At 38.1% G+C, this 19,944-nt stretch overlaps 2 protein-coding genes across 2 annotated transcripts in view; one reads left to right on the top strand and one right to left on the bottom strand.

Annotated features, from left to right (window-relative positions):
• vsig10l (V-set and immunoglobulin domain containing 10 like) overlaps positions 1 to 11,228 on the top strand; it is a 34,967-nt gene extending 23,739 nt beyond the window's left edge. The window contains exon 13 of the mRNA XM_067449497.1: positions 11,160 to 11,228. The gene's annotated coding sequence lies outside the window, so the exon portion shown is untranslated. The remainder of the gene's footprint in view (positions 1 to 11,159) is intronic.
• A 7,099-nt stretch (positions 11,229 to 18,327) lies between these two features.
• On the bottom strand, positions 18,328 to 19,235 carry si:ch211-231m23.4 (free fatty acid receptor 2). The gene is given in 2 exon segments (XM_067449496.1): positions 18,328 to 18,962; positions 18,965 to 19,235. Coding segments are annotated over 2 exon segments (906 nt in total).
• Positions 19,236 to 19,944: the final 709 nt, after the last annotated feature.

Genomic DNA, 19,944 nt, shown 5'->3' with positions numbered 1-19,944 from the left:
GTGTACTGTGGCTTGAATTCAGAGTTTGGGGGTCGTCTCACAAACTGCCTGTGGCCCTTGGACCCAAAAAGAACAATTTTACTCTCATCAGTCCACAAAATGTTCCTCCATTTCTCTTTAGCCCAGTTGATGTGTTCTTTGGCAAATTGTAACCTCTTCTGCACATGCCTTTTTTTTAACAGAGGGACTTTGCGGGGGATTCTTGAAAATAGATTAGCTTCACACAGACGTCTTCTAACTGTCACAGTACTTACAGGTAACTCCAGACTGTCTTTGATCATCCTGGAGGTGATCATTGGCTGAGCCTTTGCCATTCTGGTTATTCTTCTATCCATTTTGATGGTTGTCTTCCGTTTTCTTCCACGTCTCTCTGGTTTTGCTCTCCATTTTAAGGCATTGGAGATCATTTTAGCTGAACAGCCTATCATTTTTTGCACCTCTTTATAGGTTTTCCCCTCTCTAATCAACTTTTTAATCAAAGTACGCTGTTCTTCTGAACAATGTCTTGAACGACCCATTTTCCTCAGCTTTCAAATGTATGTTCAACAAGTGTTGGCTTCATCCTTAAATAGGGGCCACCTGATTCACACCTGTTTCTTCACAAAATTGATGACCTCAGTGATTGAATGCCACACTGCTATTTTTTTGAACACACCCCTTTCAACTAATTCAACTAATTGCCCAATTGCACAGCCTTAAGAGCCTGCATATCATGAATGCTGGGTCTTGTTTGTTTTCTGAGAATCTACTGAACCTACTGGTAACTTGTTTGCCACGTAGCAATAAAAAAATATACGAAAAACCTTGATTATTCTGGTTAGTCACATTGTACTGCTATTATTTTGAACAATACTGTATATATATATATATATATATATATATATATATATATATATATATATATATATATATATATGTGGAAAAATAAATAGATATATGGAAAACATTTATTTTCAACCCTCATTCTGTGTTTTTAAGATGCGGCTCCTTTAATAAGGCTTGCCAGTTAAAATGGTCACTGTTATGATTGGCTCACTCCAATGCATAAGAAACAGTGTCAACCCCTCACTTGTTTTTAAAATGTTCTGAAAAAACATAAAATCCTCTGATGCAGTCTGGGAGCCATTAACTTCTTTCAAATAATATAAAAAAAATTGTAAAGTATGCCGATCACAGTTGATAAGCTAAAGCCTCCTGTTTTTCTTAACCATTAGGCCAGTCTTTTTTGCTTAACGGGGGCAGTCGTGGCCTAATGGTTTAAGAGTCGAACTTGTAACCCTTTAGTCTCAGATCTGGCAGCAATTGTTGGTGGGGGGAGTAAATAACCAGCGCTCTCATCCACCCTCAATGGAGGAGCAATTTGTCACTGCTCTGGGTGTGTGTGTTTCCTACTGTGTGTGTGCACTTAAATGCAAAGCACAAATTCCAAGTATGGTGATCCACACGTCACTTCACTTTCTCTAAAAAAGACTCAGAATATCAATATTGTCTTAAAACACAAAGTCTGCAATGAATAAACTCAAACATTTCTCATCAAATTCACCCACATCAAATGGTTGGAGCTGCATTCATTTTATACACTGCAAAAAATGCTCTTCTTACTTAGTAATTTTCCTTGTTTTCTTAAAAATCAAATAAAAATGAAGTGAGTTTTTCTTAAAATAAGCAAAATTATCTGAGAAAAATGTGAGAGAATTTCTGATTGAAATCTTGTTTCTAAGATTATTTTTCTCACCCCATTGGCAGATCATTTTGCCTGTTTTAAGCAAAAACTCTCTTTATTTTGATATTTTAACCCAGAAAACAAGCAAAAATATTTTATATAATTTTACTTATCTAGTAAATGCATCTTGATTTAAGAATTGTTAGATATTTAGACTAGAAACAAGAAAAAAATACTAAATGAGATAGATCTATACTCTTATAAAGACTCAATTGTATCTATTATTATTTCTCACATTTCTTTAGGAAAGACTTTCCTTTCCATCCTTTAAAATTTCTTTCCTATTTCCAAAATCTATATATGAACTTCCAAACGTTTAAATATATTTTCTTCTGAACAATGAGACAAAAATATGCTGTACTGCAAAAAATTATTCATATTTCTCGTTTTCCAGTACAAATATCTAAGCATTCTTAAAATACATAAGATATTAAGTTTCAAAACGAAGTGAGTTTGTGATTAAAACAAGAATAAAAATCTGCCAATGGGGTCAGAAAAGTAATCTTGATTCAAAAAGAAAATGAATTTATTTTTCCGACAACATTGGTAGATATTTGTTCCAAACCTAACTTTCATACATTTTTCAGAACTTAATATCCTAACTAATTTAGCTTTTCTAGTAAATGTATCTTGATTTAAGGATGTTTATATATTTGTACTGGAAAACAAGACCAAAGTACTTAGTAAGAAAGTCAGTATGAACAAGGTTTCTTGTTACAAATGTTGCTGCTCCATTTTTCTCTCTCATGCACTAGAAGATCTCCTTTATATGAAGCCCTTATAAATCAGTCATTGCGGTGCTGCCAAAAAAGAGTCATGGACATGTGATGTGAATGAAATGTGCATAAGCGCCATCATAGCGTGTCACCAGCACCTGAATGAAAGTGTGCGCTTCAGCATGTTGCATTGAGCGCCGCAGTACTGCAAGCCTATGCACATCACAGTTCCAGAACGGCCAATGTAACAAAAAGAGCGTAAAAAAGTCCCTTCCCCCTCCAAACCCAACGTCACGTGCCTCCAACTCCATCAAGCTCAAGTGCATTTGTTCTGTGTGGCTTGTTTTAAAGGATTTTGCCACCATCAACAGAAAAGCCGAGAGGATAACTTTTTGGAATTTATCCTACCGGGTCCTTTTTGACGTTAAGCTTGCTGCGGGATCCCACTTTCTCTCTCTTTCCCTCTGGGAAGGTCAGTTCTTAAGCAGGTTCATTTCTCCTGAAGAGCTCAGGTAAGAATCCATCCGGCACCTTAGACCAGAGTCACTGACTAATACATTCAGATTTGTGATGGTTTGCAGGATAAATGTGATAGTTTGCTGCAGTTTCCAGTTTCCAAACTGACTCTGACCATCTAATATTTGCACAGATATCATTGGTTCATTGATTTTTTTTAACTGTCAAATATTTTTTAACTCTGTTTAAAGACTATTTATGACAAAATGCAATGTCAAGGACAGTTTCATGTTGAAATTCAACTTTTATTCCCTGTTACTCTGAACGTTTTTGCTATGGATGCACGGTATATCGGTAACCATATCGGTTTGGCCGATATATGTTCATTTTTAATGTTATCGGTCTGATAAGATTTGTTCGATATCTTAAAGCCTATAAATAATTGATTTTTTCCTTCAGCTGAGACACTTTAGATGCGTTTTGAATATGATTAGAATTTTTTTGGTTTTATTTTGGTAAGGAAAGTTGGCTATAGGAGTGTAAAATTAATTTTAAAACTTACTAGGCTACTGTACATTTTTGGTTTGATTTATGTTGAAGTGATTAGTACATGGCTTTTAATGCTGAGACTTTTGTTTTTGTAATCAGGCATTTAAAAATCAATTTTATCTGCCAACATATTGGTTATTAGCTTTCAAATATAAAGAAGTATCTCACACAAATCATGGACATGATTAGAAAATGTTAAATGATCACACTTCGATGATCACACAATGATCGTACTCCTCGCGGTCAAAAATGAGCGCATTGCAAATTGTCTAGTGGAAGTGTTTGGTGCTGCGCCCGAACTAAATCTTACTGAAAGCTCAGTTTTTGAGATATCAACCTAAAATTTGGAACATATGTTTTAGAAAATAAATAATTCATTCATGCATTTTCATAACATATGTGCTGAACTCATGATTTAAAAGATTAGTTGACTTTGAAATGAACTCACGCCCATCATATCCAAGATCTTCATGTCGTTCTTTCTTCAGTCGAAAAAAATTATTATTTTTGAGGAAAACATTCCAGGATTTTTCTCCACATGATGGGCTTCAATGGGAACCAACGGTTGAAGGTCCAAATCAATGCAGTTTCAGAGAAAGAGTTCCTGATGGCTCTGATGATCCCAGAGGAATAGAGTCTGATCCAGACAAACCATCAGAAATTTTCAAGATTTATACAAGATTTATACAATTAAGACAACATTTATATACCTTTAACCTAAATTGCTCATCTTGCGCTGCTCTCCTCCGGCCGAAGATTGCGTAATCACATGCGAAAGGTCACGCTAGACGTAGGCAGAAGTACCACCCTGTGTTTACATAGCGCTCGTGTAAAGACTAACACAAACATCCTTTAGCGAAGGAAGGTAAAACAATGATGGCGGAAGATTTTAAAGTTGGAGATGGATTTTTTTTTTTTTGTAAGGGCGTTTGTTAGCCTGAATGCCAGCCGAAATTAGCCCCGCCCACAACATTTTTAGGTTGGGCGGTTTGGTCTGGCCTCGATCCATAGAGGAGTAATTATCCCCGAACAGAAACTGTTCGGACCAATGAAATCATCAGGGCGGGCTTTAGACGATGACGGACAGATAACGTAATAACGTAATAATAACATTATCATCACGTCATCAAAGAGGCTTGGATTATATTTGTTCGAATCCTGAACGGAGAGCTTGTTTGTATCTGCATTCACCATCACAATTTCTCTCAGAAATGATGATCATGTTGGGTAAGTACTCTGTGTATCATTCAATTATTTTATTTTTTTACAATACCGGCAAAGATCGTTTATTCCAGCGCACGTGCAGATAGGGTTGCCAAGTTTTTACAACAAAACCCGCCAACTACTAGCCCTAAACAATAGCTTCTCGGGGGGTTCTCTGGGGAAAAAATGGTGTTTGGGGGGTAAAATGTGTGTTATTTTGGCAAGGTTGCCTGCCAAAATTGGCACTCATAGGTCTATATATCACATAATAGTCGCTTCACGCAGAAAAAAACGTGGACTTGGCAACACAGTGCAGTTGAGCTCTGTTGACATTTGACGACTGACGTAATGCATCGCTCAGCTGCTCTGATTGGTTGTAGGTCTGTCCAATTGAGGTCTTTCCTGGTTCAGTTGAAACACGCCCCATAATCACAGCCCAATGGAGCATCAGACTCATATTCTGACTAGACTTGAGTATGACCATGTAAAGCTAGGCGTTTGTATTAGTGTTTGCACATTTGCTTGAGGCAGCACTTCGGCTTACGTCTAGCGTGACTTTTCCGACGGTATGTCACAGAGCAGAGCAAGATGAGCAATTTAGGTTCAAAAGTATATCAATTGTAAGGGATGCACAATATATCGGTATCAGCCAATATTTTTTAATGTTATTTTTTTCACCCCAATAAGAAAATGTGGCCGATATATTAAAGCCGATAAATAATGTATTATTTCCTTCAGCTGTGATACTTCACTGTTCGCTGTGATGGTTTTGAATCTCTTGAAATATGACTAGAATCACTTCAAAAAGGAAAATTCAGCGCAAGCCTGTCATAACTACATAAAATTATAATGAAAACTATTTTAAATATGTGTTTGGGACATGGCTTTTAATTGAGAGAAATAATATTATATAAAAAATTGGATTTAGATTTATCGATCAATATATCGGTTATCGGCTTTCAAATATACTATCAGTGTATTAAAGAATTATCGGTATCCGCAAAAATTTTCATATCGGTGCAGCCTTAATTTTGTATCCCAACCTATAGACTCTGTAAATTATATGTTCACCATTTTAATCTTTAAATTTATTTTTGTATTTATTCAACATTTTGACCCTTTAAGCTCTTTGACTGAAAAATATACACGCACACACACGTTTGTTTTTGTGACATATGGGGACATTCCATAGGGGTAATGGTTTTTATACTGTACAAACCGTATTTACAATCCCTACACTGTCCCTGCCCCTAAACCTACCCATCACAGGAAACATTCTGCATTTTTACTTTCTAAAAAAACTCATCTTGTATGATTTATAAGCATTTTGAAAAGTGGGGACATTGGTAATTTCCCCCACTCCTTGTCATACCCATGTCATTATTCACATTTGTGTCCTCATCGGTCACAAAAACATGCGCGCGCACAAACACACACACAATGTACATGTTTCAAAATGTTAAATGTTCCTTAAATACAGTCAAAAATTATTGCATTGCAAACGAATGGGAAATAAATTTCATCTACTGGGAGCATTTGGTACTACACCCAAACAAAATCATATTGAAAGCTCCTTTTTTATATATATCAACCTGAAAATTTGAAACAACTTTGATTTGCGCTTTCCTTTTTAGAGTAAACATTCTTTGAAAAATATTTATTTCATATAAATATTGAAAATTGTATTTTGTGCCTTTTTTTATTATAATAAACGTAAATGTCTATACATTTTTTAAAGGGGGGGTGAAATGCTGTTTCATGCATACTGAGCTTATTACACTGTTAAAGACTTGGATTCCCATCCTAAACATAGACAAAGTTTCAAAAACTAATGTTGGACGTTTGATGGAGTATTTCTGTGTTAAAAATACTCCTTCCAGTTTCTCACAAGTTTCGGAGAGTTTTTTTCGAGTATGGGTCTACTTGACGTTAATAGAGCGGAAGGTCCTTGTATGGGCCGTACGGGCTCTTCTCCCGGTAGGGTGCGCGCGCGCGCGCGTGATCCAGTCCCAGACCCAGACAGCGCACTCAGGTGCAGATCCAGTCGTCCGTGAACTCTAATGTCGGTTATAGTCCGCGCCGCGCTCCACTTCATTCCTCCACTTTGACATTAAGCGACTTCAACGCTTCAGCACAGTATTCCGGGAAGGCAGCGCTGCATTTGAACCGATTTGAACGCAGAAATGCTTCAGTCGCATCGCAAAGTGGATCTCCACACTCCAAGAAGTGTGTTTTTGACAGAGCGGTCCCAGCGATAAAGGTTCGGTCCTGCTTTGGAAGCAGCCGGTGAGTAAAACTGCTTCAAATGTCTGTGCTGTCGGCTATCGTCGCGTGAGTAAACATCAGTAAACAACACGATCGCTTGCTTCTTCATTCAAATGTGCTAACGGTTACTGTTCTCTGTATAACGTTACACTAGTCTGACGTGCAAAACCGTTTTGCTTGCTACTTCTAAGGTCTAGTCGCATACAATAGTCCATAAACCGAATCATGTCCTCATAAACTGAAAGTAAAGACAAATGTTGACAGTACATACCAGAGAGACGGACGTCCTGCTGTTTCTATTTCAGCCTCCGAATTAGATTCTCCACGCTTGAGGACGCCACCGCTTTGCTCGCTCGTCATTCTTTAGCTCCGCCCACATGATACGCCTCCAGGCGCTCGTTTTTTTCCGGAAAGACTCGGTACAGCCCATTTTTCTTTTACAAATATAATAAAACTAAAGACTTTTCGGAGATATGAAGGATGCAATACTACTCTATAGGTACTCAAGATTGACATGAGATTGACTGAAACTGAGTGTTTCACCCCCCCCCCCCCCCCTTTAAATATTGAATAAAATGTAAATATTTAAATGTTAAAATATCGGGAATCCGATATATCAGTCGATCACTAATTGACAGTCATGTTTAGCTTCTTCCATTTTCTAATGATTGCTCCAACAGTGGACCTTTTTTCACCAAGCTGCTTGGCAATTTCCCCGTAGCCCTTTCCAGCATTGTGGAGGTGTACAATTTTGTCTTGAGTGCCTTTGAACAGCTCTTTGGTCTTGGCCATGTTAGTAGTTGGATTCTTACTGGTTGTATGGGGTGGACAGGTGTCTTTATGCAGCTAAAGACCTCAAACAGGTGCATTTAATTTAGGATAATAAATGGAGTGGAGGTGGACATTTTAAAGGCAGACTAACAGGTCTTTGAGGGTCAGAATTATAGCTGATAGACAGGTGTTCAAATACTTATTTGCAGCTGTAAATAGTTAAAAAATCATACATTGTGATTTCTTTATTTTTATTATGTCTCTCACAGTGGACATGCAGCTACGATGACGATTAATAATTATGTTCAGTTATGCACTCAATACTTGGTCAGGAAACCTTGTGCAGAAATGGCTGCTTCAATGCGGCGTGGCATGGAGGCGATCAGCCTGTGGCGCTGCTGAGGTGTTATGGAGGCCCAGGATGCTTCGATAGCTCATCCAGAGTGTTGGGTCTTGCGTCTCTCAACTTTCTCTTCACAATATCCCACAGATTCTCTATGGGGTTCAGGTCAGGAGAGTTGAGCACAGTAATACCATGGTCAGTAAACCATTTACCAGTGGTTTTGGCACTGTGAGCAGGTGCCAGGTCGTGCTGAGAAACCAAATCTTCATCTCCATAAAGCTTTTCAGCAGATGGAAGCATGAAGTGCTCCAAAATCTCCTGATAGCGAGCTGCATTGACCCGGCCCTTGATAAAACAGCAGACCAACACCAGCAGCTGACATGGCACCCCAGACCATCACTGACTGTGGGTACCTGACACTGGACTTCAGGCATTTTGGCATTTCCTTCTCCCCAGTCTTCCTCCAGACTCTGGCACCTTGATTTCCGAATGACATGCAACATTTGCTTTCATCCGAAAAAAGTACTTTGGGCCACTGAGCAACAGTCCAGTGCTGCTTCTCTGTAGCCCAAAGTGTCTTGATCTGGGGAATGCGGCACCTGTAGCCCATTTCCTGCACACGCCTGTGCACGGCGGCTCTGGATGTTTCTACTCCAGACTCAGTCCACTGCTTCCGCAGGTCCCCCAAGGTCTGGAATCGGTCCTTCTCCACAATCTTCCTCAGAGTCCGGCCACCTCTTCTCATTGTGGAGCGTTTTTTCCCACACTTTTTCTTTCCTACAGACTTCCCACTGAGGTGCCTTGATACAGCACTCTGGGAACAGCCTATTCGTTCAGAAATGTCTTTCTGTGTCTTCCCCTCTCGCTTGAGGGTGTCAATGATGGCCTTCTGGACAGCAGTCAGGTCGGCAGTCTTACCCATGATTGCGGTTTTGAGTAATGAACCAGGCTGGGAGTTTTTAAAAGCCTCCGGAATCTTTTGCAGGTGTTTAGAGTTAATTAGTTGATTCAGATGATTAGGTTAATAGCTCGTTTAGAGAACCTTTTCATGATATGCAATTTTTTTGAGACAGGAATTTTGGGTTTTCATGAGCTGTATGCCAAAATCATCAGTATTAAAACAATAAAAGACCTGAAATATTTCAGTTGGTGTGCAATGAATCTAAAATATATGAAAGTTAAATTTTTATCATTACATTATGGAAAATAATGAACTTTATCACAATATGCTAATTTTTTTAGAAGGACCTGTATAGTACATTTAATTGAAATAAAAAAAAACAATCAGTAATTTTTGGCCTCCACACGAGCAGCACCAGAGGGTTAAATATAGGGTTTGACATGTTTATAAGCCTCTCTTCACACTGAAAGATGTTCTGGCGCCCCCTGTGGCAATGCAGAGTGAGGATCTGCTATATTTTGCAAAGCACCAATTTGTGAAATTGAGCTTGTGTAGCATCTTTATTCATGTACTTGTGTTTCAGCCTCTTGTCACATTTTTTGATGATCATAATTATAGCTCTGGTTGTCACTCTGCTGTTTTTACATGGGTTTGGTTTCCAGCTCTTTTGTTTACATCAGTTGTGTTTCCAACTCCTTGCCAAATGGTGTATTCCGAAGAAGTGATTAATATCATGATGCTGAGGTTGTTTTGCTTGTGCAAACTCTGATGTGGACGGTGATAACACAGGAAACGCACGTACGACCTGTGATATAAATCTGGCTATGTGAGGAGTTAAGCGTAGAATGACCAATGCAAACTAGATGTTCCACTTCATGAAGAAAATAGCCATGGCGGCAAAATAGTAAAGAGCAATATACATTTTTTGTTGGGTTTCAAGGTGCTATGTAAATTAAACAGAGCTGTTTCAGAGGATGTGCACAAATCTTACTTAAATACATTGTGTATTGTGATATTTTCATTAAAAATTAAAGCATATTTAAGTACAAAAAAGGCCTTGTTTTCTTTATTAAAAAGAATGTATATTATCTATTTTCGCATTTTCGAATGAAATGGGTAACACTTTATTTCGATGGTCCAATTTAGATACTATAACTTTAAGTAACTTTGCAATGTGAGCTTATTCTACTAACCCGAACCCTAACCTAACACTCTACTAATGCTCTCATGAGAGTTAGTTGATATGTACTTGCAAAGTTACTTAAAGGGATAGTTCACCCAAAAATATATATTTTTTTATTTATCTGCTGACCCCCAGGGCATCCAACATGTAGGTGTGTTTGTTTCTTCTGGAGAACACAAATTAAGATTTTTTACTCCAACCGTTGCTCGTTTAATGCATGTCAATGTTTTTTTTTATATGAGAGTGGAAAACACACAGACATACAAATCCATATTAAACCCTACAGCTCGTGCAGACACATTGATGTCTTAAGACACCAAACGATCGGTTTCTGAGAGAAAAACAACAGTATTTGTTTTTTGTTTTTTACCTCATAGCAGACAAATCTTATCCAGTGTTCCCATGCGTCATTACTTCCGCCGAAGAAGGTGCGATCATAGAAATGTGTACATGGATTCCTCATTCGACCGAATCCGCATGCACTAATGAGGTATCTATGTACACATTTCTATGATCGCGCCAGGTTTTGACCTTCTTTGATGGAAGTAATGACGCTGAACTGACAATAATGTAAAAATGTGTAAATTGAATGCAATGTAATTCGCTTTGGATAAAAGCGTCTGCCAAATGCATAAATGTAAAATGTAAATGTGACGCATGGGAACACTAGATAAGATTTGTCTGCTATGAGGTAAAAAACAAATACTGGTCGTTTTCTCGCAGAAACGAATCGTTTGGTGTCTTAAGACATCAATGTATCATTACGAGCCGTAGGGTTTAATATGGATTCGTATGTCTGTGTGTTTTTCACTCTCATAGAATTACACCCCATTGACATGCATTATACGAGCAACAGTTGAGTTAAAAATCTTCATTTGTGTTCTCCTGAAGAAACAAACACACCTACATCTGGGACGCCCTGGGGGTCAGCAGATAAATATCAAATTTACATTTTTGGGTGAACTAACCCTCTAAGATGTCTAAAGTGGGCTGTTGAAATGACGGCCTGTGTCAATGTTGTGTGTAATGTGTCTCCTCTGTGCTCTTAGTGTGTTTAGCTCAGCGTGTTCCTCAGGATGTACAGCTTTATGGGAGGGGGTTTGTTCTGTGCCATCGTGGGCAACATCCTGCTGGTGGTCTCCACGGCGACGGATTACTGGATGCAGTACAGACTGTCCGGCAGCTTCGCTCACCAGGGCCTGTGGAGATACTGCATGTCTGGCAAATGCTACACGCAGACTGACAGTATTGGTGAGTGTGTGATAGTATTTATTTACTGAATCATACCGTCACTGACATTTTCAAACATGTTTCCCAAACATACACACCCCTCTCTCATACACTCCTGGTTCAGTGGGGTTCAAAATATAATGCGACTCAGATTTCCCTTTAAGTTTATGACAAAAGGTTAGTTCACCCAAAAAGGAAAATCATTTCATTAATTACTCACCCTCATGTCGTTGGACACCCGTAAGCCCTTCGTTCATCTTCAGAACACAAATGAACACACTTAAAACAAATGTGTTAAAAACAGCACAACATTGTTTCCAACACATGTTCTGAGTGTGCTGCAGGGACAACACATGTTGTGTTAAATACAACACAGAATATGTGTTGTGAAAATATACACACAAATGTGTTACTTTAGTAAACACATTAATGTGTACTTTTTGTATACATCCAACACAACTGTGTGTTATAGATTTACTATTTATTTTTTACTCTAAAAGATTATTGAAAAAGCTAGATCAGAATACAATATGTACACTTATCATGAAATCACACTGAAGCATTGAATACTGATCATATATTGTGTTTATTTAGCTTTTATAAAAAAGTCAATACAAAAATAAGCATTTTAAAAACATGATTCATACAAAACATTAATCAAACACTTCTTTAAATAACAACATACATCAAATATGATTAAAAAACTTAAAAATTGAAGTCAACGAAATCATCACAACACCATACACACATAATTCATATTTACCTAAAGAGTGCATGTTATTTCCTTTAAGGGCTACTTCACCGCTTTTTCATATTAAACTATGTTATTCCCTTAACTAAGACGAGCTGACACACACCTCTTTCGTCTAACCCTTTAAAACGGTATGTAATTGTGGCAAATAATTATTATTTTGCTATTCCACTTGATGTCAAAAGCCTCACTTGTGCTCTAGACAAACTTTTCAAATTCTATTGGCTGTGTAATCTTCGATATCCATGCCAACTGTCTTCAGTTCTCTCATTTTTTGAGTATGTATATGACCTGCCTTTGTCCCAGTCCACTTGCAAACGATCAAATGCTATAGAATTAATAGCCAAATTGTAGCGTTGTGCTTAATTTAAACAGACGATGTATAACTGTCAAAAGTGCTTGGAAAATATTTTTGTCAATACAAAACTTGATTTGGCATTTAAAGGGATACTTCACCGCTTTTTCATATTAAACTGTTATTTCCTTAACTAAGACGAGTTGATACATCCCTCTCTCGTCTCAGTGTGTGCTCTTAATCTCTCTGACGCGCGGTGATGATCTGATAGCATTTAGCTTAGCCCACTAAGCCCAGTTCATTCACTATGGAACCAAACAGAGATCACGTCAGAAGTGACCAAACACCTCCACGTTTTCCTTATTTAAATACAGTTACACCAATAGTTGAAAGATCAAGTATGGTGACATAAAATAAAACGTGGCGCTTTTCTAAGCGGATTTAAAAAGAGAACTATAATGTATGGCGGAATAGCACTTCTGAGAGTACTTCGACTCTGTGCAGTTAAAAAGTCCCGGCTGAAAAATCCTCCCTCACATCTCCCCCCTATTGACAGAAATGAGAGAGTGAGTTTTTCAGCTGGGACTTTTACTGCGCCGAGTCGAAGTACTCTCAGAAGTGCTAATCCGCTTAGAAAAGCGCCAGGATTACACCCCTACTCTTTTTCCGAAAAAGTCATGACCTCGGTTTAACGTCTCATCCGAAAGACGGTGCTCTTTGTCAGTATAGTGTCATCATCACTGTACTGGGGTGTTAGGACCCACACAGACCACAGGGTGAGCGCCCCCTGCTGGCCTCACTAACACCTCTACCAGCAGCTCCTGGTTTTCCCAGTTGGTCTCCCATCAAGGTACTGACCAGGCTCAGCCCTGCTTAGCTTCAGTGAGAAACCTTGGGCTACAGGGTGATATGGCTGCCGGTTGGTAATTAAGGTGAAAAACTTCTACCGGTGTTTAAAATTAAAATATATATTTATTTTTGATTATCTGGATTTGAATTTAGTTTAGTTTTTTTTTAATGTACTGTAAAGGAACACCAATGCTTTATATTGAATAAACATAATAATAATAATTGCATAAATATTTAAATGATGCATTTTGCAGGTAGTTTATGACTGGCTTTAGATTTTTTTAAATGTACTGTATAGAAATACTAATTTTTTTTTTTTTTAAAGGCTATTGCAATAATGAAATTATGACGTGTGGTAAGTTTATAATGTAATAATTTCCATAAAATGGTAAAATTATTATGGTAAAATGGTAAATGGACTGCATTTATATAGCGCTTTTAACAGACCCTATGGCCATCCAAAGCGCTTTACATCTTGCCTCATATTCACCCATTCACTCTCATTCATAAACCGACAGCGGTGTCTGCCATGTAAGGCTCATCCAGCTCGTCGGGAGCAGTTGGGGTTAGGTGTCTTGCTCATGGACACCTCCACACTTGGTCAGGTAGAACCGGTGATCGAAACACCAACCTTCTGGTTTGTAGACAATCTACATGAACCACTGAACCACTGCTCCCCCTATTATTACATTATGAGCTCAAGATTTTATTATTTTGCGAAAATAATTGCATTATGAATGTTTTATCAGAATATGAACGTAATACTTATTACATAATGTGCCGTTTTTGCCTTATGAGTTGCTAGAACATCCATGTTCCTCCATCAGTCTAAGCAAACGTATCTCTCTCATTTCAGCGTACTGGAACGCGACCCGGGCCTTCATGATCCTCTCAGCCATGTCGTGTTTCGCGGGCATCATCGCAGGCATCCTCTCCTTCGCTCACTTCTCCGCCTTTGAGAGATTCAACCGTTCCTTCGCTGCAGGGATCATGTTTTTTATTTCCAGTGAGTCTTTCCCTTCCAGTGACCTACACGCTTAAAAATAAAGGTGCCAGGAAGAACCAAAAATGGGTTTTCACAGTGATGCCTTAGAAGAACCAGTTTTGGTTTCCCAAAGAACAGTTTTGTGAAAGATTCTTTAAAGAGCCATTTTATAGTCTAAAGAACCTTTTTGCACTACAAAGAACCTTTTGTGCAATGGAAAGGTCCTTTGGATATTAAAAGGTTCTTCATGGACCTTTATTTTTAAGAGTGTATCGGCCGACTCGAGCGAGCTGACAGAAGTCATCTAAAGCGCTCTCTCATCCTTTTCTCCTCCAGCACTCTTTGTTCTGCTCGCTATGGCGATCTACACCGGCGTGACGGTGAACTTCCTCGGAAAGCGTTTTGGCGATTGGCGTTTCTCGTGGTCCTACATTCTGGGCTGGGTCGCTCTGCTCATGAACTTTTTTGCAGGTCAGTAAGAATTTTTTTAGTCTGATATCCAAAGTGTGCTGTTGATCTCAAGGAACGTGTGTGTTTTGTTTTGCAGGTATATTTTACATGTGCGCCTACAGGATGCACGAATGCCGAAGAGTGGCCGGCCCTCGCTGAAGCAGGAGAGAAGCAAACACTGAGTCTAAACATTTATACGGGTGTTTGGTTATCTGATCACACTTAAAAAAGACCAACAAAAGATGCCTGAGGTTTCCCCGCAGGATTTCTTTAGTCTTTCTCCCAGTCATGCACATTTAAGGTTACAAATAAATCATGCAATCCAGAATAAAACCCAATCATTCTTTCATGCAGACACAAAATCTCAAATAAAAACTCAATTCTCATCATTTGAGGTCATTCTGTTTATTTACTGTTTGACAAAATAAACCCCAAAAAAGGAAAGTTCACCACCAAGAAGACCGAGTTTGAACGTTAAAATAAAGGTTATACAGCCCACAGTTGGCGATTAATTTGAGATCTTTTCTGAAACTCCAGAGGAGACGTGTTCTTTAGAAGAAAATCATCTTTAAAAATTCTCCTCATTCGTTTGTTTCCTATGGGTGCAGATCTACCTCAGCTGATTTGAGAATTAACGTACACAACCGTTCAATAGGTTTGGGTCAGTATGATTTTATTTTTTACAGAAATGTAATATGGATGCGATGAATTCATCAAAAGTGACAGTAAAGACATGTACACTCAAAAACGCTAGGTTGTTTCAACCCAAATTTGGGTCAAATATAGCAAAACTAACCATTGGGTTAGGTTATATTTGAAATGTTTAACCCAACGATTGAGTTTGTCCATATTTTACATTTTTAACCCAACAGTTGAGTATGTCCATGTTTTAAATTTTTAACCCATCGGTTGAGTTTGTCCATATTTTACATTTTTAACCCAACGGTTAAGTTTGTCCATGTTTTAAATTTTTAACCCATCGGTTGAGTATGTCCATGTTTTACATTTTTAACCCAACGATTGAGTTTGTCCATATTTTAAATTTTTAACCCAATGGTTGAGTTTGTCCATATTTTACATTTTTAACCCAACGGTTGAGTTTGTCCATGTTTTAAATTTTTAACCCAACAGTTGAGTTTGTCCATGTTTTACAATTTTTAACCCAACAGTTGAGTTTGTCCATGTTTTACATTTTTAACCCAATGGTTGAGTTTGTCCATGTTTTACATTTTTAACCCATCGGTTGAGTTTGTCCATATATAACATTTTTAACCCAACGGTTGAGTGTGTCCATTTTTTTATTTTTAACCCAACGGTTGAGTGTGTCCATTTTGATATTTTTAACCCAACGGTTGAGTTTGTCCATATTTTACATTTTGAACCCAACGGTTGAGTTTGTCCATATTTTACATTTTTAACCCAACTGTTGAGTTTGTCCATGTATTAAATTTTTAACCCAACGGTTGAGTTTGTCCATGTTTTAGATTTTTAACCCAACAGTTGAGTTTGTCCATGCTTTACATTTTGAACCCAACGGTTGAGTTTGTCCATGTTTTACATTTTGAACCCAACGGTTGAGTTTGTCCATATTTTACATTTTGAACCCAACGGTTGAGTTTGTCCATATTTTACATTTTTAACCCAACTGTTGAGTTTGTCCATGTATTAAATTTTTAACCCAACGGTTGAGTTTGTCCATGTTTTAGATTTTTAACCCAACAGTTGAGTTTGTCCATGCTTTACATTTTGAACCCAACTGTTGAGTTTGTCCATGCTTTACATTTTGAACCCAACGGTTGAGTTTGTCCATATATTACATTTTTAACCCAACGGTTGAGTTTGTCCATATATTACATTTTGAACCCAACGGTTGAGTTTGTCCATATTTTACATTTTGAACCCAACGGTTGAGTTTGTCCATATATTACATTTTTAACCCAACGGTTGAGTTTGTCCATATATTACATTTTTAATCCAACGGTTGAGTTTGTCCATATATTACATTTTTAACCCAACGGTTGAGTTTGTCCATATATTACATTTTTAACCCAATGGTTGAGTTTGTCCATATTTGGCCCAAATTTGGGTTGAAACAACCCAGCATTTTTTTAGAGTATTTAATGTTACAAAAGAAATTTCAATTTTAATGTTACAAAACTTTAGAATTCATCATAGAATCCTAAAAAAAACTATGTTTCCACAAATATATAAAGCAGCACAACTATCAGAAATGTTTTGAGCAGAACATCCTCATATGAGAATGATTTGTGAAGGATCATGTGACACTGAAGACTGGAGTAATGATGCTGAAAACCACAGGAATAAATTACAATTTACAAAATATCGCCATAGAAAACAGCTGTTTTAAATTGAAATACTTTTTCACAATATTACTGTTTTTACTAAGAAATTTTATTAAATAAATGAGAGGAGTATAATATGAAGAGAGGATTTCAAATCTCAAGTTTATTTATATGTCACATTTTAAAAACCGCTGAACATAACACAAGTTAGGAGACAAGGTCAAAGCCAAACATTTACGACATAAATGAATGAATTAAAAGCAGGTTTTAAGAGAAGATTTGAACCTGGTTAAAGACTATGCGGATCTGATGTAAACTTTCCACAGCCTAGGTCCGGCTAAAGCAAAGTCTCTGTGTCCTCTGTGCTCTAATGGTGATCTGAACACAGATAAAAGTCTCTTATCACCAGACCTCAGACTTTGCGTGGGATTGTGGACAGAGAAGCTCAGACAATTAGCTCAGAGGATTTAAAATCAAAAAGTAGAATTTTAAATTCAATTCTGAAATTGAAAAAAAAAGCGATTTCAAAATTGGAGATACGTGATCAAATTTACGTTTTCTTTTGAGGAACTTTGCAGCGGCATTTTGTACAAATGGAAGTCGAGCTAGAGTCTTTGGACATGCCATCGTAAAGAGAGTTGCAGTAATCCAAACGAGATGTAATAAGCGCAAATCTAACTCGAAAAAATACTGGGTTAAAAACAACCCAAGTTGGGTTGGAAATGAACAAACCCAGAAATTGGTTTGTTTGATCCCTAGTAAATGGACCCATTCAAACAACCCAATTTCTGAGTTTGTCCATATTCAACCCAACTTAGGTTGTTTTTAAAGCTCCACTGTGTGATATTTTCCCCCATCTAGCGGTGTAAAGGTATCTGACCATCCAGTGAATATTAGTTTCTGTTCCTCTCAATTCTGATTTAGTTTTAACTCCTACGGTGGCCGATTTAGTCCAAGATTAACACGGCAATCCTCCTCTTCACATTCGACACGGTGCCATCGAGTGTTAAAACGCGAAAAGCGAAGCTTGAATTTACGGGTATGTCCCTCTTTGGCTACCGTACTTTCAAGATGGAGGAGCAACATGGCGACCGGCATTCGAACCCCTCACCCGTATGTATTTTCAATGGCATATTATAAACTTACGAGAATACTTTATTACTTGAAAGAAGTAAATATACATTAATGATCACATATATTTTTGAAAGAACTAAGTGTTTTTAGCTAAGAATAAACTAAAAAAGTTACACAGTGTAGCTTTAACCCAGAGTGTATAGACATTGAGTAGCTTACGATAGTCGCAGGAAAAACGAACCTTGTGATTCGCATGAAGACGTTCAAAAGCAAAAGCTGTTCACTTTGATTGAACCTTCAGTTCAGTTTCACACTTTTTAGTTTTCTTGCATTGAAAACACCAGGTCTTGAGTAAAGCGATCGTAGTGCTTTCACGGAAAGTGGAGGAGGAGAAGTAGAAGACGAAGGGATCCAGGCAGGTGTTGAGCGTGCTGGGCAGGAGTGTGTAGTACCTCCACGACGGGCTGTTGTTGCTGTTGAAGCCCACCAGATGGGACATGTTGTAGGGCAGAAAGCAAAGTAAAAAGATGGTCAGCGTGCACAACGCCATGCCAATGGCCCTTTGCCTTTTCACTTTGGATATGTGAGGCCTGCTGTACAGGATGTAGATGCAGTTAATATAGCAGAAGATGGAGACTAAGAGCGGTAGCATGTATATAACCACAAAAAATTCTAAACGAACTGGTAGCAAGATCCTCTTTTGCTCCTCTGTGAAGTCCTCATAGCAGACCTGTTTGGGTTCAGTGTGGTTCATATGGACGATGATGAAGACGATGCTGCAATGGCCGGCGCTGACCAGCCAGATAAGGACACTGCCTGCCGCGGCGTAAAGCGGCCGACGCAACAGTCTGTATTTGATCGGAAAGGCCAGTCCTAAGTAGCGATCCACGGCTATAGCCATGAGCAACAGGGAGCTGTGTAAATCGTGGTGAAGAAGAAGAAGGAGGCGATTGAGCACAGGGTCTGGGATAAGTGCCATTTCATGCCAACGGCAGCTTCATACATCTTGAAGGGCAGGAAGAGCAGGAAGACCAAGTCGGAAGCTGTCAGGTTGAAGAGCAGGATGTCATTCGGACTGGGTTTGTCAAAGAGTTTCTTAATGAACGTGAATATGGCCAGTAGATTGGCCGGCAGGCCGATCAGAAACGTCACAATGTAGACCGCTAAGATGACCCAGTGGTTTATCATTTTGCATGTGAAAGGACTCTGAAAAATAGCAAAATGAGATTGACATTTATTATACTAAAATAAGAGGTGTAAGTTTGATTAAGTCAATACTATTGCAGGGGCTTCCCCGGGTTTTAAATTGACCGTCCACAATTTAAGGCCTTAAAAATGTCTTAAAATGGAGCAGAAAGTCTTAAATCGCTGTGATAGGGACCTGTGATTTCTCCGATGCATGAAACGTGGATGAAATTCCTTTCATAAAAAACAGAATTTACTGTATAATGCAGAATATATATTTGTCCGATTCTGGATGAATTTAAAAGTATGTCAGGACACTTACATGGAGAGTTCACTCAAACATTATACTTCTGTCATCATTTACTCACCCTAATGTCGTTCCAAAGCCATTAGACTTTCGTTCATCATATTAAGGGATCAAGTCGTATGGATCAGTTTGTAAACGTTTTGAAGCGTCAGTGGAAGTTGCTTAGACTGTCAATGGAGGGACAGGAATCTTTCCCATTAAAAATATATTCATTTGGTTTTCCATAGTTGATCGAAAGTCAGTCAAATTTAATTTAAGCATTAAAGCAGAGACAATAACAGAAACTTTAAAACAAAACAAAAATTAAAACAGATTTCATACGGCCCCTGTTTCAATTTAATTGTGCAAAAAGAAAAAAGAAAAAAAAGAAATTCCTTAGATCAAGATGCATTTACTTGGCATGCA

This window comes from Pseudorasbora parva, chromosome 7, assembly GCF_024679245.1.
Source record: "Pseudorasbora parva isolate DD20220531a chromosome 7, ASM2467924v1, whole genome shotgun sequence".
Taxonomy (NCBI): domain Eukaryota; kingdom Metazoa; phylum Chordata; class Actinopteri; order Cypriniformes; family Gobionidae; genus Pseudorasbora; species Pseudorasbora parva.
This window is presented reverse-complemented; position numbering and strand designations above follow the sequence as displayed.